At 41.2% G+C, this 23941-nt stretch overlaps 1 protein-coding gene across 1 annotated transcript in view; it reads right to left on the reverse strand.

Annotated features, from left to right (window-relative positions):
- Window positions 1–11206: 11206 nt before the first annotated feature.
- Window positions 11207–23941, reverse strand: part of CDH26 (cadherin 26) — an 85374-nt gene continuing 72639 nt past the window's right edge. The window contains exons 14-16 of the mRNA XM_033962608.1: window positions 20221–20274; window positions 17880–17963; window positions 11207–11398 (exon numbers count right to left, since the gene is read on the reverse strand). Coding sequence (XP_033818499.1) covers window positions 11207–11398; window positions 17880–17963; window positions 20221–20274 — 330 coding nt within the window. The remainder of the gene's footprint in view (window positions 11399–17879; window positions 17964–20220; window positions 20275–23941) is intronic.

Raw genomic sequence — 23941 nt, forward strand, 5'->3', positions numbered from 1 at the left:
TGCACGCTAAGCGTGCGCTAAAAACGCTAGCGCAGCTTAGTAAAAGGAGCCCTTAGTGTGCACTAAAGATTAGCGCATGCTAAATGCTAAGGCATCCATTTGCTTTCTATGAGCGCCTTAGCATTCAGTGCGTACTAAATCGATTAGCACACCTTAGTAAAAGGACCCCTATATTTTTCTAATCTGGTTGGTCTTGATCTCTTTTCTCAACTTTCCCCTTTTCAAATGTGTTTTCCAATTTGTTTTTCTTCTCTCTCCCTATCTTCTTCCGTTCCTTTTTTATTATCTGTCTTTGATTATGATCTTTCTCTTTCATCTCTTTTTCCCATTTCTCCTCTGCATCTTTATCCACCCATAATTACACTTTACTTCTCCTCCTCTGCCTCTCTCACCTTCCAGTCTTCAATCTCCTTCTTTTCACTTCCTACGTATCATCTTTTCATTTGCCACTTTGAATTCCCCCATTCTCCCATACATCATCCTTCACCCTTTCCTTCATCCTTCTACACCCCTTGTTTTAACAATTCTCGATCTCCATTTCCAGCCATTATACTTTTTCCCTCCCTCATACTCATCTATCTTCCTCTGCCTCTTATCTCTTCACTGGCTCCAGCTCCAGCCCATCCTTGTTAGTTATCTCTTCCCCTATTTCTTTCTTCTACTGTTTACCCCTTTCCTAGTCTCCCATGCTCTCTTTTTACCTCCTCTATTCTTATCCTCTTGTTCAAAAACCCATTCCCTTCTCCAATATCTAACACTTGCCTTCTATCTTAATGAACTGCCTCATCTTCTCTGCTTTCTTCCTTATTATCATGCCATAGGTCCAGGCCAAAAACGAGGCTTTCTGAGTCCAAAACTACAGAATACATAGCTGACTAAAACACTGCCTTACAGAATTTCAGCTGCACCACTCCACGTTCAAACTTTATCACCATGTTAAGCTTTTAGTGCACATCAAGCTTAACGTGGTGATAAAGTTTGAACGTGGAGTGGTGCATCTGAGGATCATCATAGTATTCTTATAAGGTGGATTCGTAGATTGGAACCTATCATTGTTATATTGGATTTGAATATTATAATAATATAGAGTGCCTTTCACTGATTACAGAATTTTAGAACAGATGGCAGTTATCTACACAGCTGCCACAACCTATGGTCATAATTTATGGCTTTGCACTTACTCTGTCTCACGGCTTGTTGAGCATGCTATATGCTGTCTTTATGTCAGAAAATGCAAACAGACCTCTCTTCCTGACAAGCTGATATGTCCCCCTGCTGATACTTAAGGCTATCACACAGTCATTTTTCATAGTATGGGAAGTTTATTTTAAAATGGGAATTGTCTTAGTTTAATTCCAAACAACATGAAACTGTAAGGATGAATATTTAAGAGCGGTGGTGCACAATGTAAGATATCCAGTGGGCCCAGTGAAGCGCCAGTGGTATTCATGGACTCACATTAGTAATAAGGCAGATACTGAGGTTCTTTTGCATTATGATGTAAGTTTTGGCTATTGTTTTTACCTCTCAAGGCTCATCATTCACCAAAATAATTACATTACATTAATGTATTCTATCCTGCCAATGCCAGAGGCAAAAAAAAAAAAAAAATGCAAACACTGGAGTGCAGTGCCATGCGAGAGTACTATGTATGTTGTTTTCATTTTTACCTTAACTTAAGCTGGCCAATAAGGCTAAATGCATAAGTTGTTTTATTCAGGGAGGTTATAAAACCATCAAGGCCCAGCTAACTGCTACATTTTGGACAGACACTTAAGACCAGATTCTGAATAGGACGCCCTGTCTCAGCAGCCGCCTAAAGCGGCTTTTGAGAATCGCACATGGGGGGTGGGGGTCCTATATAGAATTGTGTCTTTCCTGATGGTCAGATGCCTAATCCCGCCTAACTACCCCAATTCTCTAACCGTCATCCATGCCACAGGTGCCGGTTAGAGAATTGCGTTGCCGCTGAGCTGATCGCGGCAAGGGAATCTCCCTGCCGCAATGAGTTCTGATATTCCTCTGAGACTTCCTCTGAGTTCTAAGAGAGCAAATCTGATCTAGGCTCATCAGATGATGTCCAGGTGTGGCTGACTTATCCTGCTGTCAATGGAGAACCCCTGTTACAGGTCAGTAATTTCACTTTTCCATTGTATAACTCATTCTGCTGCTGCTTCATTTTACTCTAGAGTATTTAAAAAAACATTATTTTGACAGGCATAACTATTTCTGCTTCATCTTATATTGAGCCTGCTCTAATTAATCCAGACCTACAGGGAATCTTTAGTAGGATGTCTTTTTTTAACAATTTGAAAAGACTCATGTGTAATAAATGAGAAAGGAGGACCTGCTCACAGTTTCCTGTTCTTCTAGGTCAACCTTTTACTTTCAGCATCACTTGAGACAAAATCCTTTTGAATAAATCATGGAACCCATCAGAATAGCAAGTTATGGAGACCCCTGGTGGCAGAACTCAGAGTACACTTCAAAATTCCCTAAACAGTTCACAGAAAGACAATCAAACAATGATGAGAGAAGAGTAAAAACAGGGAAGTTATGATAATTGGAGATTATACTAAAACAGGAAGCCAGCATGAAGCATTGGAAATCCTGTCAAATTCCCAGCTCCTAGAAAGTTAATGCTGAACTCCATGTTTGGAATCTACCGCTGGAGGATTTTTATGAACCCCAACAGTAGATTAGGCAGCCATATACACTGGTCCACTCTGTATCAGGAAATAGGAAGCTTGGAAGTGGACATAGAAGATAGATTGTTTGCACTATCCCCCAATCAAAAAATGTTCCATTACCCATAGGTGCACCAATAGTGAAAAGGAAAGAGATCTTAAAGCAACTTTTATTACATTACATTAGTGATTTCTATTCCGCCAATGCCTTGCGGTTCAAGGCATATTACATCAAAGTTATCAAGAATTACATAAAAGTTTACATAACTCTGTATGATCTGATCTCTCCCTAGACATATTTCAAATGCTCAGCATAGAAGTTGAGAATGGCTGCAACTCATTGTTTCCCATAGAAAAGCAAGATATCTAGCTATTGGGCATGTCAGTAAAGTCAGACTAATTTTGGAACCACCATTCCTACGTTGTCCAAACTTATTGAAAATCAAGAAACAAAAGGCATCAGTGAACAATGCAGCAAGATGGCCATGTTTCTTTCTTATATATCTTCATCACCTGTGTTGTCAACAATGCAGTCAGATTGTTGAGCTGTGGTCTCCTAACTATTATGAGTAAGTGTGGAAAACCAGATTTCATTGCAGCCATGGCTGCGGGCATTAATCAAGCAAAATCCATCTCTTCCTTATCTTGTAAATCATCTAAACCTAAAGATGACAAATTCTTCCCACGGTCATTAATGCAGAAGCTGCTGCAAGTTAAAGATCTATTCAAGAATACAGTAGCAAGACTGATTTCTGGGTGATCTAAATTTCAACATTACACCTTTGTCGAAGAGCTTACATTGGCTCCCCATTATATCGTGTTCAGTTTAAAATGGCATATTTAGTTCATAAATCTCTGTATGGCCTAAATTCAGAAGACCTTTCAAATGTTTTGGTAATACCATCCTAACGTTTCAAATTCTAGATTTTCTGAAAAATTAAATTTTGGCTTTCTATCAGTTAAAACTCTAAAATTCTATTTCATATCTAGGAGCCAAGATTTAGAATAATCTCCCAGTTGAGATTAGAGTAGCTCAGCATAATTTTAAGTTTAGGAAACTATTTGTTTTCTCTAAATGAGAACATAAGAATTGCCGCTACTGGGTCAGACCAGTGGTCCATCGTGCCCAGCAGTCCGCTCCCGTGGCGGCCCTTAGGTCAAAGACCAGAGCCCTAACTGAGTCTAGCCTTACCTGTGTATGTTCTGGTTCAGCAGGAACTTGTCTAACTTTATCTTGAATCCCTGGAGGGTGTTTTCCCCTATAACAGCCTCCGGAAGAGCGATCCAGATTTCTACCACTCTCTGTGCGAAGAAGAACTTCCTTACATTTGTACGGAATCTATCCCCTTTCAACTTTAGAGAGTGCCCTCTCGTTCTCTCTACCTTGGAGAGGGTGAACAACCTGAAACTTCATTAGTACTTATATTAGGGGGAAAAGGAAAGATTGGGACTTGTATACTGTCTTTTTGTAGTTTTACAACCGCATTCAAAGTGGTTTACATTGTGACCGGGCCAGTTCCTAAGTAGGTGGGAAACCAGGCTCGGACCACAGGCAGATTTATTGTAGCGCCTTTTATATGGCTGGATGAATAAAAAACCCGGATAACGGATTTTCTAGGAACTGGAGGCAGTTTTATTAAAGTTTTCAAAAGCAAAGCATGTTGGAACATATAATTAGTTCTTCACATTTTCTCCCAAAGCATAACAGGTGCTCCAGTCCTTGTGCCCGCCTGGAGCTTCCAGGTCCAGTAAACAGAGCAAGTTAATACACAAACCCCAAAACAAAAACAAAAAAAAGGTTTGTAGTCCAAATTCCCCTATACAGGATGTGTCCTTAGTAGCTGGCCGTAGCCAGGCACCACCTGGGCTAACTTCCAGGGGTTTCTTACACCAGTTCTCCAGAGATAAGGCAATGTAAAACCTCAGGCAATGACTTTTCTCAATTGGGCAGGCCGGCCCCGGCCTTGCTCACAGCTCTGCTTGTGTCCAGGGTTTCAATTAACCTGGACTGGATTTCTGGGAGGATTGGCAAGACCTCTCATACCTCACTCTCCCCTATCTCCATGTCTTCCCCGGGCTCACTCTCCCCAGGAAGGCTGTGCTTCTCCCAGTCATTGGACTCATAGCCAAGGCTGCTTCTCCACCCGGTGACCTCCGGTGGCTCTTCCCAGCCCCCTCCTTGCCTGCGGGTAAGCTCCTTGCTAACCTGTCTTCTCCATGGCCCGTCTTCTGTTTCACCCTCCCAGGGTTTGTCTCCCAGGGCACGGTATCGACCAGGGATTTCAATTTCCCTCCGGCTGGACTGCCTCCTCAGTAGCGTACGGGGCTGGGGCACAGGAGCTCTTTGGAAGCTGCATTCCCTGCTGGTGGCTGGCTGATTGTGATTAGCACCAGCTGAGCTCCCCTGCTGACTATCCCTGTTTCGTATTTGAGGCTGTGGGAGCTGCACACCCTGAGGGCTAACTCCACCCCCTCCTAGGTGGGTTTTAGATTTTGGAGCTTGAGGAAAGGAGTAATAGGGTGAAGAATTAGGTACTAGAGCCCTCCCCTCTGGCTCTTGGGCTGGGCTATGACCTGCTTTTTCCCTTCCCTTCCTGGCTGTGCCGGCTGCCAGGCCTCCTTGCCAGGTTTTCCAGGGACCTGGGCTGGGTGCATGCAGGGTTTCGTAGTTCTCTTGGCTGGGACAGGGACTTCCCTGTCACAACATATAGGTACTACTACTATGCATAACGTGACCATTTATTTTTTTCATCAAAAGGGGACATCTATTAATTGTCAGTCCCGCTCCCAATCCCGCCCTAGCCCCACCCCAACCCTGCCCTAGCCCCGCCCCCAATTTTTTCCATTCATTTTTCATGTACACATAATATCTTCATATTAATTCATAATGGTAACCTTAAAATTAAAAAAAACTACAAAGCACACTATATGCAGAGAAAATGTTAATTATCATTTATATTTGGGGGGTTTTCAAAGATGTCAAGGCAAATGACTTTAAAATATACAATGCCACCTCAGTAACTATAGAAAAATAGACAAATATAGTGCAAAATATAGACAGCAGATATAAATTCTTAAAACTGACACGTTTTGATCACTAAATTGAAAATAAAATCATTTTTCCTACCTTTGCTGTCTGGTGATTTCATGAGTGTCTGGTTGTGTTTCCTTCTGACTTTGTATCCTTCCTTTCATTTCTTTCTTTCTGCACTCATGCCCAACAATTGTCCCTTTCTATTCCCTCCCTCCTTCCTTCCTATGTCCTTAGTGCCCCAGTGCCTCCTTCCCATAGTGCCTCCCCCAGTGCCTCTGTCCTGTGTCCCTAGTGCCCACAGTGCTTCCTTCCCATGTCCCTAGTGCCCCCAGTGCCTGTCCTGTGTCCTTAGTGCCCCCAGTGCCTCCTTCCCGTGTCCCTAGTGCCCCCAGTGCATCTGTCCTGTGTCCTTAGTGCCCCCAATGCCTCCTTCCCATGTCCCTAGTGCCCCCAGTGCCTGTCCTGTGTCCTTAGTGCCCACAGTGCCTCCTTCCCATGCCCCTAGTGCCCCCAGTTCCTGTCCTGTGTCCTTAATGCCCCCAGTGCCTCCTTCCCTTGTCCATAGTGCCCCAGTGCCTCTGTCCTTTGTCCTTAATGTCTCCTTCCCATGTCCTTAGTGCCCCCAATGCCTCCTTCCCATGTCCATAGTAGGCTCAAAATCTATCTAATGTACCTGGAGCAATGGAGGATTAAGTGACTTGTCCAGGGTCACAAGAAGCAGCATAGGGTTTGAACCCACAGCTCTAACCACTACCCCACACTCTCCTCTCTATTACTCCTCCTCTCTTACTGGATTTCTTGTTACTATAGAGCTGGAGGTTTCCTTTTGTTGTAATTTGCTTTGAATCATTATAGTAGACAAAGCAGAAAATAAATACCAGAACAGAATAGAATAAATAGAAACATGACGGCAGATAAAGGCCAAATGGCCCATCTAGTTGGCCCATCCACAGTAACCATTATCTCTTTCTCTCTCTGAGAGATCCCACTGCCCATATTTAGAAGTTTCCACATACATGTTTATATTATATTATGAAATAGCAACATGAAGAGATTCACCCAAAGCAGTTGGTGCGCTGAATGCGAAGAAGCCCATTCTATTCCCATGGGCTTCACATTCTGCGCACGCTAACTGGCAATGCAGCTTTGCAAAAGGAGCCTTAAATGTTTGTCAGCCACGTTAGAAACAAAGACATTTGTTTTTCCCAAAGCTGTCACAGAGCCCCAGTACCCTTTGTCAGTTTCACTTTTCAGATATCAACCTCTGGGGGATTAAGGGGGGAGGGGGACATCTCTCCCAATCCTTCTAGTAGAAGTACTTTTACCTACAGTATATTTATTTATTTAAGCATTTATATACCACGTATAGTCTAAGTGGTTTACATTCAGGTACGCAAGCATTTTTCCCTGTCTGTCCCAGCGGGCTCACACTCTATGTAATGTACCTGGGGCAGTGGGGGATTAAGTGACTTGCCCAGGGTCACAAGGAGCAGTGTGGGATTTGAACCCACAACCTCAGGGTGCTGTGGCTCTAACCACTGCACCACACACTTTGGTAGCAAGTATAAATCTCAAAATCGATCTTTTTGGACACAGATATGCTTTCCTTTTCGGAAATAGGAAATATATGTTTATTTTTTAAGCCTGCGTTGGTCCCACCCAGAACATGTCCCCTTGCCACATGCATGCATGTTTTAGACTTGTATATCCCAGCTTTGTAATGTTGGGATTTAGATTTTTTTTTTCTATTAAAAAAAACACTACAAATTGTTCTTACAAATTTGGGTGTGTTCCCAATTTGCACACACAACTTTTCTTTAAGTTCAATAAGTTGTATTTATTTTTTTCAAACAGTTACAATATAAAACAATAATATAACTAGAGTAATATAATGATCAAAAATAAGCACAAACAGTAAGTTGCTAATATAACATCAGTATACAAAGTACAATGGAAAAGTATATATAAATGTATATAAACGCATCAGTCATGAAATAAACCAGTATAATAATAATAATAACTTTATTTTTCTATACCGCCACAATCTTGCAACTTCTAGGCGGTTTACATTCAAGAGAGCTGGATATTTCAGCGAGTTACAATATGCAGATAGTCAGAGGAAATATAGAGTACAGAAACTTTGAGAAAGCGGAAATGTAAGCTGTACAGTTAACAAAAATCAAAGACGGAGACTGCAACTCACCCCCTGTTTTACTAAGGTTTTACTAACCGCTAACGCGTCCATAGACTGACATGCACGTGGTAGTGTTTAGCACCTGGTTAGTGAACATAAGAACATAAGAAGTTGCCTCTGCTGAGGCAGACCAGAGGTCCATCTCGCCCAGCGGTCCGCTCCCGCGGCGGCCCATCAGGCCCATTGCCTGAGCAATGGTCCCAGACTATCCCTATAACCTACCGCTACTTCTATCTGTACCCCTCAATTCCTTTATCCTCTAGGAACCTATCCAAACCTTCTTTGAAGCCTTGCAACGTGCTCCGGCCTATCACAGCCTCCGGAAGCGCGTTCCATGTGTCCACCACCCTTTGGGTGAAAAAGAACTTTCTGGCATTTGTTTTAAACCTGTCCCCTTTTAATTTCTCTGAGTGCCCTCTTGTATTTGTGGTTCCCCATAATCTGAAAAATCTGTCCCTGTCTACATTTTCTATACCCTTCAGGATCTTGAAGGTTTCTATCATGTCTCCTCTAAGTCTCCGCTTTTCCAGGGAGAACAGCCCCAGCTTTTTCAGTCTGTCAGTATATGAGAGGTTTTCCATACCCCTTATCAGTTTAGTTGTTCTTCTCTGGACTCCCTCAAGTACCGCCATGTCTTTCTTGAGGTACGGCGACCAGTACTGGACACAGTACTCCAGATGCGGTCGCACCATTGCATGATACAGTGGCAGGATGACCTCCTTTGTCCTGGTCGTGATACCCTTCTTAATGATACCCAACATTTTGTTTGCTTTTCTTGAGGCTGTGGCGCACTGTGCCGACGCCTTCAAAGATGTGTCTACCATCACTCCCAGGTCTCTTTCAAGGTTACTTACCCCTAGCAGTGATCCTCCCATTTTGTAGCTGAACATTGGGTTCTTTTTCCCTACATGCATGACCTTGCATTTCCCTACGTTAAAGTTCATTTGCCATTTTTTGGCCCATTCTTCTAGCGTCGTTAGGTCCCTTTGGAGATCTTCGCAGTCTTCCATGTTTTCAACCCTGCGGTAGAGTTTGGTGTCATCCGCAAATTTAATAACTTCGCAATTTGTTCCCGCCTCCAGGTCATTAATAAATATATTGAACAGGAGCGGTCCCAGCACCGACCCCTGCGAAACTCCGCTCGTGACCCAATGCCAGTCTGAGTAATGGCCCTTTACTCCAACCCTCTGTTTCCTGTCTGTCAGCCAGTTTTTGATCCATCGGTGGACCTCCCCTTGCACCCCGTGTTTCCACAGCACGCTAAAATGCTTAGCGCACCTTACTAAAAGGAGCCCTTGGTCTTTTATTTTTATTATACTGATTTATTTTATGGGATTTAGATTTTTATGTCATAATGCCAATTTATGGGCATATAAAACTCAAATAACACTTTTAAAATAAAGCACCATTAGGATATTTAAAAGATCTGGGGCCTAAGATATTGCAAATAAAACCCCAAACTCTACAAATATTTTCTGAAAAATAATCTCTCCCTAACGTACTCATATTTAATTAAAGAAAACATAAAGCAAAAAACAAACTCCAGGTTTTGTGCAAAAATGCATGCAGTGCTGTTTATCAAAATTATTTTGGCATAGACAAAGCAAGAACAGAAGGCCTTGAAAAATAAGAGATTGAAAACCTGCAGAAAGAACTGTTGCCCTTCTATCCCTTCAAGTTAAAATGAGGTGCCTTCTTCTATGGTGGGTAGCACTAACATATAATGCAAAAATATTTTCTAGAGGAGTAACTGGCCTTCATGCCTTTGACAAATCTCTAGAAAAGAAGGCTCTAGCAATCCACTAAAGAGCCTCACTAAAGTAGGGTTACCAGACATCTGGGAAAACTCAGACATGTCCTCTTTTTCGAGGACTGCCCGGGTTCCTGGACGGACTTTCCCAAAAGCCAACAGTTTGTCTGGGTTTTGGAAAGCCTCGACAAGCTCCAGCCACATCTGGAGGGCCTCTGAACATGCGCGGATGGCATCGCACACATCCGCACATGCTCGAAGATCTTCAGACGGGGCCAGGGCTCTTTGGGGAAGAAGGCGAGGCTTTGAGGAGGCAGGGCTGGGGCGGGACTTAAGGCAGAACTGGAGGAGGCTGGAGGCAGAACAAGACAGGGATGGATTAGTCCGGGTTTGTGAGTCTCCAAATGTGGTAACCCTACACTAAAGGCACAATGGACACTGAGGCCCTAATTCTATAAAGCCCGCCAAAAGTTAAGAGCTATTATAGGCAGTGATAGCCATATTCTGTAAATGATGCCGTAAGTTAGGTGCCTAGATCATGCCTACCAGTGCCTAACTTAATTGCTTTAATTGGCTTTAATCAGCACAGTAATTGACCGAGCCATTTAAAACTGATTAAAGATCCAATTTATAAAAGTAGGCACCACTATGTACCTACTGGGATAGGCACTGGAATCGAACCTACAACATGGTGGCCAGTGGAGCCTAAGGTAGGTGTGGTTAGGGACAGAGAAGACCTTAGGTGTCAGTAGGCACCACTATGTGTGATTCTCCAAAAACATAGGCACCGGAAAGTAGGCTTTTATAATCCCGGCCTACATTACTTGCGCCTAAGTTTTTTTTCTTAGGTGCCAATAGCTGTAATTCTGTTAATGGTGCCTAAATGTGATTGACATGCAGCTGGTGCCATCTTTCTAGATGCTGCCCAATTTAGGCGCTGTTTACAAAACGCAGGCCCAATTCTATAAAACTTAGGCACCCATTATAGAATCATGCTTAGCATCACCTAAGCGTGTTTAGGCGACATTCAGTATCCTAATGTAAGCATCCTCAATTTATGCTAGGGTTTTCTATACCTAAAGTTGGGCACCGATATCAGAGCCTAAGGGTACCTGATTCACAGAGAGGTGCCTAACTCCAGAACATGCCCATGATCTGCTCCTAACCGCGTCTACTTTTAGGGTAGGTGCTTTTGGGCTAGGCATCTACTTTTTATAGAATTGCGTTTTCAAGTTAGGCACTTAACTTTCAATTAAGTCCAATTAAAGTTGACTGTGAGGTGTTGAGTGCCAATATAGATACTGATTAAGCCTAGGTGGTCTTTATAGAATCATGTTCTGAATTTATTACAGTAATCTGTACCATGTCCATCACATGGTGAATAGAAGTGCTTTGCATGTTCATAACACAGTTATGAAGCTTTTCTCTTCTTTTCTGAATGTGCTACAAGTACTGTATTGTTTACTTGTATAAGGGATTCCTTCGGCTGCAACTTCTTTGCACTGAAAGGAGGTGAGCACAAAAACCACCAAGGAATCAATTCATTTCTGACAGATCTCTTCAAGATTGAAAAACTTTGAGTCCAATTCAGCAACAAAATCCAAGTCAGTGTCACTGTTGGTAAAGGACAGGGTGTCCAAGGACCCCACCTTTTTAAGATTCCCCTCATAGCAGTAGATCTGTATTGTATCAGTGTCTACGTTGTGTTCCAGCATATTGAAGCTGTGGACTTTCTGGAAGAAATGAGAATCATTAGCTCAGAGTTCAGGTATCAATATGAAATTTCATGAGCTCAGCTCTAGTCTGGTGGACTCAAAGGTTCATCACATACAACAAGAAAGCAAGGAGAAATACATTGATCAATGGAATAGCCTGAATCATAACATTTAATTGATGGGGTCAGACTTTGCCAGAAAATACATTCTCAAGTCTGAGCTGGAGCCTAGTTGGTTTGGCAGTTTTTAGTGTTCACGGTTCTAGTTTGTGATTTTTTATAAAATGTAATGCTAATCTACTGTGAATTCATGAAGAATCCATGGGAAGCAATTTATGATTTATGAATTTACATGTCACCAAACTTTTTATTTAAAAATATTTTCTTCACATTTCCATCACTTACCTATATATTGTGTTGAATAATGATTGCTTCCGGGTTGGCAGCCATTTTGTCAGGGTGGCTGAGATTTGAAACCTTTTATAATAATAACAGTCACAAACTAACTTCTAATACCAATGTTAGTAAGTGTAGAAGGGAGTGTAACAGTTCTGTGGAAGAGTAGCCTTAAAGCTGTAGCCTCAGAGTCTGGGACTCTGGGTTTAATTCCCAGCACGGTTTACCTAACCCACTATTACCCCAGGTATAAAATAGGTACCCATATATAATATGCAAGCCACTTTGATTGTAGCCACAGAAAGGTGGTATATAAAATCCTCCCCCCACCACCCTTTCTACTGTAATTAAATATGAATCACAGTAATTATGCTGGTCTTTTTCCATTGAATCATTTTAGTTTGTATTTTTGTAATTTTTGACAGAGTGAAAAATTGATCCACCTGTACCCGTTCTACTCCACTCAGGATTATGTAGACTTCAATCATATCTCCCCTCGGGTGTCTCTTTTCCAAGCTGAAGAGCCCTAATCGTTTTATTCTTTCCTCATCCGAGAGGAATTCCATCCCCTTTACCATCTTGGTTGCTCTTCCTTGAACCTTTTCTAACACCACTGAATGGAGAATGGGAGTTTATTCTACCAGTATTAAATGTATTTGTCATTAAAATCAGCTAAGGGAACGAAGCTTCTTTTGCTCACTGCACTATTTTTAAATTTTCTGAAATTCCCAGAGGCTAATTTATTTAGTAAATGGGATTTTACTCAAAATCCACACGGGTTTTCACATATTTCGACGTATAAAACATGTCCAAAAGTCATTCTAAGTTTGCCACATCGCAATAAAAACATTATCTCTGTAATCTGCTACACTTGGAAATTGTATTTACATTTGAAAATGAAGGAGTTACAATGCAAATGCAAAGCAACTTGTTAATTCTGAAGTTTTCAATACCTGATATATAAAAAAGACCCTCATCTCAAGGACCCCCCAATCAAGGCACCCCTGAACAGTGAATGAGTTATAATAATGCTATCATAAATTTGAAGGAATTTAAAAGGAGAAACACAGGTTTGTGGAATGTATGAGGACTAGACCGACCAGATTTATGAATGGTACACAGATCTTAGCAGATTTGACTAAAGGTTAAGAGAGGGGACAAAGCTGGAATACCATGGTAACAGGGTAACAAATAGCCAGGGTTGACACCCTAAAAGTAAACAGATAAGTTCATTGAATGGAAGCAATGTGAAGAAAAAGGGCTATTTAAGGGGAAGAAATTTTTTTTTCCTTTGGCCAGAGTAAAGAGAGCATGATAGGCTGCATTAAGCCTACATGTTCTATGCTGTTCCATGTAGTCTTGCTGTCTGGATCTCAGGAGTAATTTTTTCTCTCATATCACTATTGTTCTAAGAAGCTCACGTGCATGCTTATATTAGTTTGTATTCACTCTAAATTTTTGATTTACTAAAGAAAAAGTAAAAAGTATATATTATTCATAAATACAGTAGCGTACCAAGGGGGGAGCGGGGGGGCAGTCCATCCTGGATGCAAGCCTGAGGGGGTGTTCCCGGCCTGGGCGTTCAGTCCCCCCCCCAAAGGACCGCTCACCCCCCTGGCCTCTCCGCACCACCTATGAAGCAGCCTGCAGCGGGATCGCGATGCCAGCGATCCCTGCGCTGCTTCGGCACTGCTTCCTCCGCTGCGGTCCCGCCCCTCCTCTGACGTCAGAGCTGGTGTTAGACCGCAAACGTGAGCTAGGATTTAACAGAGAGAGGAAAAGTCCTTTTTGTTTCTTTATTTTACTTACAACACAGCGCCAGTGTGGTTAGGAGAAGCCAAAGGGGGGTGAAAAAGCTATAAAATAAACCCACCAGGATGTTTGAAAAAAAAAAAAACAACAAAATACCCAATTGGGCAGGAAAGTTGAATCAAAAAACCAATTCAATAGGCTGAATCGAATCAAAATTTTTTTTTTTCTCTTGAATCGGGCAGCACTAGTTTGCGCTACTGTCTTAGACTTTAGAACCTGGGATTGGGGAGAGATGGCATCCTCAGTACTTTATAATGCAAGTGAAACAAGGATTTGGTCAGACTTTTGAAGGGTCTGCAGAAGAAAAATATTGTATAGGCCGGGGACATGAGACAGCAGGAAACGGGAACTTTTCTTCCTTCTATTTTTGTGAATGGCAAGGCTGAGGATGTCAGAGAGTTCAGTTAAAATATGTGCTTTATAAGAAAATATAATAATGTGTTTTATAAAGTTTATAAGCATTGCTGGCCTACCCGGTTAGGTGTTCCTAATGGTGGTGGTGGTGGCAGCGTGTCAATGTGTTGAGAGGAAGAGGTGATTTGGAAAATTCTGCTGAGCAAACTCCAGGCCCATTTCCACCCCCCAGTTAGTCCACTCCACTCAACTGGTTCACACACTGAGTGGGTCTTTGGGTGTTGTGCCTGGGTAGTTGTTTTGGGATCTCTTCCAGTGGTTTGTCAGTATCTCCTTCTGGTCCAAGGAAGGAAACTTTGTTAACCTTACCATTGACCTTCAGAATATGTTTGTAACAGCGCTGCTTGTGTGGCATTAGGCTATGTAGTGATCGAAAGAAAAAACCAGACCTTTGCACATTTTTGCACTATATGGTGGGTGTATGAGGAGATTCACATTTCCTGCACAGCTAAGTCCTTGTGAAGTTACCTTGTTCTTTCTGTATTTGACATCTAGCAAGTCTCTGTTTGGAAGGAAAGATCTAAGCTTAAAAATGAAGTGACCAGAAGTTATGGTAAAAGCAGATAGCGTTGCTGATTTTAAGAAAGGTTTGGACAAATTCCTGGAGGAAAAGTCCATAGTCTGTTATTAAGACATGGGGGAAGTGTCTGCTTGCCCTGGATCGGTAGCATGGAATGTTGCTACTCTTTGGGTTTTGACCAGGTTCTAGTGACCTGGATTGGTTACCATGAGAATAGGCTACTGGGCATGATGGACCATTGGTCTGACCCAGTTAGGCTATTCTTATATTATGTTCTCATCTGTAGGGGCCTTTGTTTTCACTTCTTATTTTAATGTATTTTTTTTCTGGGAACTTATCAGTGTTTTTTAGAATGGGAACAAAAATGGAAGAGAATTTATGTGTGTGGAATGGGGGGTGTAACTAATTTCTTCAGCTAAATAATTAAATCCACCTCAACTAGACATAGGAGAACTCACGCACCATTTACACACCCTCCAACCAAAATCGTCAAAAGAAAAAAACTGTTTGACAACCTCCTAACACTTGACCCCCCAACTCTACAACCTATTGACCTCGACCACAAACTACAAAACCTTCAAAAAAGAAATAAAAACCCTTCTATTCAAAAAACACATAAAACTGAACTAACACAATCAGAACTGTCCCAAGCATCACTTGCAACTACTCCATATGTACTTCTGATGTCATGACAATTCAGACATAATTTATGTTATGCTTGGAATAATGGTTACATATATGAGGTTCAATAAAAGAAAATTTTCAGTGCCTGTTTCTATTATGACCATTTATTTTTCATAGTTATTACAAAAAATATTTTTTTACATGGGGGGTGTTAAAAAATGATGGGCCCCGGGTGCCACATACCCTAGGTACGCCACTGCATAAATAGACTATGAGTTTTAATAATTCTATATAATAAAACCCTAGCTGCGCATGTGCACTCCTACCTGCGTGTTCTATTTTCCCTGTTCTGTGAGATGTAGGTCCGTGGTAGCAGGAGTGCACATGCGTGGGTCCCCAACCTTACAGCACCTAACTACACTCGCCGGCAGAACTGGCCGCCAGCGCTGGACTCCCTGCTCTGGTAAAAGTAAGTTCTTCGCCTTGCCCCCCCCCCCTTCCCTTCCCGCGGTCCCGACTCCAAACCTGCCGACTCCAGCAGCATCTGCATCACTCTGTACATGCTGCTTCGGGGCCGTAGAAAGCCCCGAAGCAGCATGTGTACAGTGCTGCAGATGCAGCTCGAGTCAGCAGGTTTGGAGTCGGGACCGCGGAAAGGGAAGGGGGGGGCGCCGGCAAGGAACTACGAGAGCTGACCAGACTTCTAGCACCAATTAATGTAACGGGCTAAAATACTAGTAATAATAATAATCCGTTTATATACTGCAAGGCCTTAAAGTTTTATGCGGTTTACAATAGTTAAAAAAAACAATAAAAGAAGTTGAATAGAACTGAAAAAGTTAAAAGCCAATAATTAGAGACACTAAAATGATCAAAATAGTGCATAATAAAATTTTTAAGAATTAGCTGCCTAAATACTTTGAACCGATATAAGAACAAGAAAAACTAACCCTCAGGACTTGACAGTTGCCAATAAGTCCAAAATATATATAAGTCAATAATTGGCTTAACTGAATAGATTCCCTAGGGAGAGTGTTAGAACTTGAAAAAATAAAACAATAATACAATCTATAAAGAACGTGGAATTAATAAATTTATTTGTGTAGGCCTCAGTATGAGCTCTTGAAATGCCAACAGAGAATGTTGAGCTCAGGCCGTGACTCATGGATGACCAGCATCAGGCCCTTAATGTGAAAACCACGCTAGAAATAAAGTGCAAGACAAAAATCAACTTAGACAGTCATCCCTGGGGAATAAACTTTAACTTAAACTATGTAAAGACTCCCAAGTTAAAGTTTATTCCCCAGGGATGACTGTCTAACTTGATTTTTGTCTTGCACTTTATTTCTAGCGTGGTTTTCACATTAAGGGCCTGATGCTGGTCATCCATGAGTCACGGCCTGAGCTCAACATTCTCTGTTGGCATTTCAAGAGCTCATACTGAGGCCTACATAAATAAATTTATTAATTCCACGTTCTTTATAGATTGTATTATTGTTTTATTTTTTCAAGTTCTAACACTCTCCCTAGGGAATCTATTCAGTTAAGCCAATTATTGACTTATATAAATACTTTGAAAACAGATATGTTTTTAGATGTCTCCTAAATTCCCCATAAGTGTCAGTAAGCAAAAGCAATTGTTCTAAATCTTTACCCCATAACGCTGCTTGATATGAAAAAAGATTTTGAGGATGTTTATTAAGTTTACATCCTCTAATAGGCGGAAAAACAAAATTCAGATGTGAGTTTCTCTTATGTCTGTTGGTTGCAAAAGAGAAAAGCTCAATTATATATGTGGGAGCTAAAACAAACAAGGGTTTTTTTTGGGGTGGGGGGGATAAGCACTTTGTAGGAAATTTTGTAAATAGTGTCTAAAAAGACACACTTAGGTGCCTATTACAGAATCATGCCTGAATCTTTTAAAGCAGTGGTTCCCAACCCTGCCCTGGAGGACTACCAGCCAGTAAGGTTTTCAGGTAAGCCCTAATAAATATGCATGGAGCAGATTTGCATGCCTGTCACCTCCATTATATGCAAATCTCTTTCATGCATATTCATTAGGGTTATCCCTAAAACCCGACTGGCTGATTGTCCTCCAGGACAGGTTTGGGAAACACTGCTTTAGAGAATCAGGTCTAGTGGCATCTAAGTCCTTCTCCACCCCTAAAAATGCCTACTTTGGAGTTAGGCGCCTACATTTTGTAGAATGGCGCTTAAGAGAGGCGCCTATCACCCAATTTTACTTTATTTTTTCAATTATGAACTTGTTAAAGCTCATAATTGAAGCCAATTTGTAAATTAACCCCCCCCTTTTTTTTTTTTTTTTAACAAAAGTACGGTAGCAGCTGCCACACCCACTGAATCCCTATGGGCGTTGGAGTGATTACTACGGCCCACTGTGATAATTGCTTGTGTTAAAAGAGGGCCTAAGTTAGGCACCTAATTTTAGGCATCTATTTAGCTACCTATCTTTAAGCACCTTTTATAGAATTTTCTCCTTTGTGACCATCCCCCTTAATCAGGCTCCCCCAAAGAACTCCCACCAATGGGACCTTCAGCATTTCAATTGTATTTGCATTTAAATTCCTCATTAGTTTAGGAAAAAACATCAAATCAGTGCAACGAGAAATTGGTCGAGTCTCCTGGCCCACCAGAAACACTTAGGCAATGTTTAGAATCTGCATAAAAAATACTTAATAAACAGATTTATTTATTTTATGTTTTTTTAACTTACTTGATCTATCGACTCTCCAACTCTTTCTAGAAATATATCTAATGATTTTTTTCTGAATTGGCTATTTCGGGAATATATTGAAATCTGATAAGTTAGAAAAAAGACATATTTAGGGCAAATGACCTGAACTGCATGGTCATTAAAGGCATGCAGAGGCATTTCTTAAAATGTCACCATATTTTGTCTTTCTTTTATTTCTTACATCCATTAAAAAATAAGAAATAATAAAACAAATGCCATTCGTAAAAAAAGAAACACAAAATCCAAATTTTAGAACTGTCAGGTCCATCTCACCACAGTAAATGAAAATAAAAGGCACCTGAGCCCTCACCAGAACACCAAAGTCAACAGTACAGCTAATTTCTTCCATCAGAGTAGAGCAGTGGTCTCAAACTCACAGCCTGAGATTGTCTTCTGCACTCCACCTCACAATCGTGTGCAGACGCAGGAAATCGCTTGCGTGAGGTTACAGCAGTGAGGCGGGCAACGTTCCAGAATGTAAGGTGACCCTTGGAGGCAGTGCAGCTTATGCGTGTGTACGTCATCTCATGCTGGAGGTGAGAGCTGAAGGCAGTTGTGGACATGACTACCAGACACTTAAGGCATAAGTTTTCCATAAATAATCATTCTTTATAGTACCTTGTGTCTTGCAGTTGATAGTTTTTCACTTTCTGCATGTTGCACTGCTTTCAGTTTTACCTCATGCAAAGTTGTCATTTCTTTAATAAGACATTAACTATTTTTTCTGCGGCCCTCCAAGTACCTACAAATCCAAAATGTGGCCCTGCAAAAGGTTTGAGTTTGAGACTGCTGGAGTAGAGGAATAGTCTAGTGATTAAAATAGTGGGCTGAGAGCCTGGGGAACTGGGTTCAATTTCCACTGGAACTCCTTAACCCTTCATTGCTCCAGGAACAAAGCTTAGACAGTGAACCCACTAGGGTTACAGAAAAAGTACCTGCATATGTAAACCCCAGAAAGGCAGCACATCAAGAATATAATAAACATGCATGAAGATAGCATTGATTTGGGCCACAGTGACAGTTGGAAGAGGCACAAAATTTGCTCCCAGCCCACTATCTCCTCTCCTTAATGGAGCATGAGGGCCAGGGGCACCAATGGGTGAGTTGTACAGGGTGCAACCATAGCTCAGAAGAGCTCTGGGACCTGGAGCATCAGTCCAGTTCCTTGAAGACTATGCAATAGATTAAGAAAAGCCAGGGAAGCAAAGGAAAAGATGACATTTGGAGTGCTTTTGTGGTGTGATGGCAACCTAGTATTTCTTAAAAAATGAAATCAATGGAAACAAAATGTTGTTTGGCTTTCTTTCATTTCATTAAAACAATACATTGGAAAAAAACTGTAAATTTCATTGAGATTTCATTTCATTACAACTGAAAGCACGCCCTTAATGGTTATTACCAGGCAATAATTGTAGGTCTTTATTATAAATTCTGCGAAAACTTAACTGTAGAATTATTTTTAAAATGTCAAAAATCAGAGATAAGACAGTAAAAGTATCCTGTTCAGCCGTGCGTGTATTTAACATTATTAAAAAGCTTTTTGATTGCTATACACACAGAACATTGTATGAAGGCATCTGAAACTGGAACTTCTAGAAAAGAAGTGTCTTTTGAAACTTTGGTTTATTATTCAATGCTCAAAATCACAGCAAAGAAAAAGCAAAGGCTTCTGCATTCAAAACATAACTTCAGATAATTCTAGGCTCTAACATCTAGGTCATAGCTAATGGCAAAGTATAGATATTGCATTAAATATAGAACTAAGGAGTCAAACAGTCAAGCTTCTGTATCTTCCACTTGGGATTTATCCTTAGAAGGTAGGCTAGACTAGTGGCTTCCAACCCTGTCCTGGTGGACCACCAGCTAGTCAGGTTTTCAGGATACGCACGGGGCAGATTTGCATGCCTGTCACTTCCATTATATGCAAATCTCTCTCATGCATATTCATTAGGGTTATCCCAAAAACCCGACTAGCTGGTGGTCCTCCAGGACAGGGTCGGGAACCACTGGGCTAGACTAACTTGGCAGAATGGAGAGTTTAACAATTAAGTAACTTGGCAGCGTGGAGAAACCAAATGGTATTTATCTGCCATCTATTATATTGCTAAATAACTTCTTTAGCTGCGTCAATATTTCAACTTCTTACTATACCTTGATATTTTTCTGTTGCACTATCAGATCTGTTCTACAGTTTGCATAAGATTAACAAGCTTAGCTTTCTCCTTTCTACAAAAAAAGGTTGATTTCATCTACAACATAATTGCTAACCCTTAGCCCTCCTTTAACAGAGAAAGACTTTTGGGAGCAAAAAGAGACTTACAGGATGACCATTCTCTTTAACATAATATCCAGGAGGGGGTGCTCTAACTCCACCCTGTAAAATAAACCACAGTTTACATAAGCAGTAACTCTTAGCTAATAACTTCTTAGCAGTAACTCTTCTTAGCTAATATCTGACTAAGAAAAGCACCATATGGGTACACTAAGATACCAAACACTTGCTAATCCCACTGGGCATATATTTAGAATAAATATTATGATACTATTTGCTAATGAGAGAAAGAGGGTGATATCATATTTATGTGCTGTAGGACATGAAATGACAGTGTAGAAAATCAGAACCAGTTGGTACATCCATGGAGAATTCAATATTTTATCACATGCAGGCAAAAAGCCATTTCTTCTTATCTCAGTTATGTTCATGGGATATTTAGCCTAGAGAATGATATGGTGACAGAATTTATCACCGTCCCATGTCATTCCATAGTGTCTCTCTCATCCTCAGTCCTTCTACACCAGCTTTCTTCAATGCAAAGCTTGAGGGGCAGTGGTTGTGCCCATTCATGCTCTGATTCTTATTTAAGCCAAGTGAAGGATAATGAAGCCATTTTGACATCATTGATAAGGCTGGCTCTTAGGCATTGGTGGAATGAGGCATTATGACATCACAATCTAGGCTCTGGAATGTTGCTACTCTTTGAGTTTCTGCCAAGTACTTGTGACCTTGGTTAGCCACTGCTGGAAACAGGATACTGGGCTTGGTGTACCTTTAGTCTGTCCCAGTATGGCAACGCTTATGGTCTTATATTCTAACCATCCGGTGCCATTCTTTAGTGTCTATCTCATCCTCAGTCCTTCTACACCAGCATTCTTCAATGCAAAGCTTGAGGGTCAGTGGTTATGCCCAGTCATATTCTGATTCTTCCCTCTCTCCTTAAAGAATGACATGGGGATGGTTTCCCACGGTTATCTGCAGAGATGGGAACGATGATGATTTCCGTCACCATGTCATTCTCTAATGTAGCCAAAGGGCCTGATTCTATAAAAGACACCTACAGTTAGGCACCTAAATTGGTGTGCCTAGTCGATCTAGGTGTCTAATTTTTTTAATTGGTCCAATCGGTGCTGTTAATTGAACAATAAAGAAAAATGGGGAGACCCAATGATCCACAGTGAAAACAATCCACTGATAAAAACAAAAACAAAAAACTGTGGATACAGATGTTCTGGAGATAATTTATTATACACCGACATATAAAAATTCAATTAAAAAAAGTACAATGATAAAAAATACAGTGGGTCTGGTTGGATTTTTACCACTGTATTTTTTATCATTGTACTTTTTTAATTGAATTTTCATGTTTTTATATGTCAGTGCATAATAAATTATCTCCAGAACATCTGTATCCAGTTTCTTGTTTTTGTTAATTGAACGATACCATAAAAACCCCCAATAATAAAACAATTAAAATGTTAATTATCGGGTAGACGCCTATCTCAGTAAATGTGATGTAGGCACCGAGGGACCTACCTGTGCCTACCCAAATATTGTGCATTGCTTAGGGTGGAGATTGGGCATGGAATGAGTTAAGCATCAGTATTATAGGCCAAGAAAACCCTGGCCTAATATACCGTCACCTAAGTTGCAGGCACCTAGGGATGCCTAACGATTTAGGAACCACCAGGTGTGATTCTATAAATGGCGCCAGCTATGAATGACAGGCAGTAGGTGACGTTTTCCTAGGCACCTACCAATTTAGGCGCCATTTATAGAATCAGGCCCTAAATGTGCAACTTGTCTCCCCGTTACAAAGTTAGTATCTGAAAATGTTCATGCTGTTCAGAATGAGCAAGAGAAACCAAAAAACACTGTGGAGTGACGATGTTCCTGAAATGGACTTTAGTGAGAATTTCCAAAGTTCCAAAAGTACAATTAAGTAATCGAGCGACTAGGTCCTTTATGTTTTTATGTAGATGGCTTCATTTTTATGTGGATTACTTAGGGCTCTTTTTACAAAGCCGCACTAGCGGGTTTAACGCACGTGACTTTTCATCGTGCGCTAACCCCCACGCTGGCCGAAAAACTACCTCCTTCTCAAGAGGAGGTGGTAGCGGCTAGTGCGTCCGGCGGTTTAGCGCGCGCTATTACGTGCATTAAACTGCTAACGCGCCTTCGTAAAAGGAACCCTTAATTGTACTTTTGGAACTTTGAAATTCTCACTAAAGACCATTTCAGGAACATCGTCACTCCACAGTGTTTTTTGGTTTCTCTGTGGATTTCCTTTTTTTTTTTTTTTTCTTTTTTTTAATTTATTTGTCTTTATTGAACATCAAAGAAAATACCTTTAATAAGGAAAATAACAATATCCCATTAGGAAATAACACCCATAATATAACATAAATTTGTACTACGATAATAGTCCACAATTGAGGAGAGAGAATCAAGCACAATCAAGGGTAATTGAATTACAAGGAAAGAGGAAACATATCAATATACTCATTAATACAGAGCAAATTAGTTGTATTATACTAAACAGTCAGGGCGGAGGTATCAGTTGGCATCTGTGAGGTCTGTGGATTTCCTAGGGTCAATTTTTTTTGCTTTTGTTATGCTGTTCAGAATACCATTCAAGTATGGAGCATGGAACCCTCCCACCTCAGTGTGTGCATGGTACTTACGTAAGCCCATGTTTCACCCTGTATGAGACATGCTGTAGTACATGTGGACACTCCAAGAAGACCCTTAAAATGTCAACATATTCAGCATGGTTAACATTTACTTATTCAGAGAGCCAATCATTAAAATGCAATAATCCCCGCTAATGATAAAACGCCTTTCACCAAGAGTTGCCACATGTGAATCAGGTAGAGTGTGAGCCCACCAGGACAGATAAGGAAAAATGCTTGAGTACCTGAATGTAAACCACTTAGGTTATAAGTGGTTTATAAATACTTAAAATACATAAATAAATGAGCTCAAGGAGACATGATAGAAACCTTCAAGATCATGAAGGGCATAGAAAAAGTAGACAGGGACAGATTTTTCAAATTAAGGGGAACAATAAGTACAAGGGGGCACTCAAAGAAATTGAAAGGGGAGAGGTTTAGAACAAACGCCAGGAAGTTCTTTTTCACACAGAGGGTGGTGGATACATGGAATGTGCTACCAGAGGATGTGATAAACAGGAGCACGCTACAGGGGTTCAAAGAAGCTTTGGATAGGTACTTGGAAGACAAAGGGATTGAGGGGTACAGATAAGAGTAAAGGTAGATTATAGGGATGGGATTAGAGGTAAGTTACAAAATTAATCAGGGACCACTGTTCAGGCACTAGGCCTGATGGGCCGCCGCGGGAGCGGACGCTGAGCAGGATGGACCTCTGGTCTGACTCAGCGGGGGCAACTTATTACTTCTTAAATATAAGCCCTACGTACTAAGGGGTCCTTTTACAAAGGCACAGTAGCGGTTTAACATGCGGAATACCGCGCGTTAAACCGCCTGACACGCTAGTACCTAACGCCTCAAGGCATTAGGATTTTAGGCTGCCGTGGGGGTTAGCGCGTGCCTTGATAAAAGGAGTCCTAAGTGTGGTAAGGTTTCATATTAATTGCACATTTAGAACATAAGAACATAAAAAGTGCCTCCGCTGGGTCAGACCAGAGGTCCATCGTGCCCAGTAGTCCGCCCGCGTGGCGGCCCAACAGGTCCAGGACCTGTGTAGTAGTCCTCTATCTATACCCCTCTATCCCCTTTTCCTTCAG

The sequence above is a fragment of the Geotrypetes seraphini genome, chromosome 11 (genome assembly GCF_902459505.1).
Source record: "Geotrypetes seraphini chromosome 11, aGeoSer1.1, whole genome shotgun sequence".
In the NCBI taxonomy this organism is placed as follows: domain Eukaryota; kingdom Metazoa; phylum Chordata; class Amphibia; order Gymnophiona; family Dermophiidae; genus Geotrypetes; species Geotrypetes seraphini.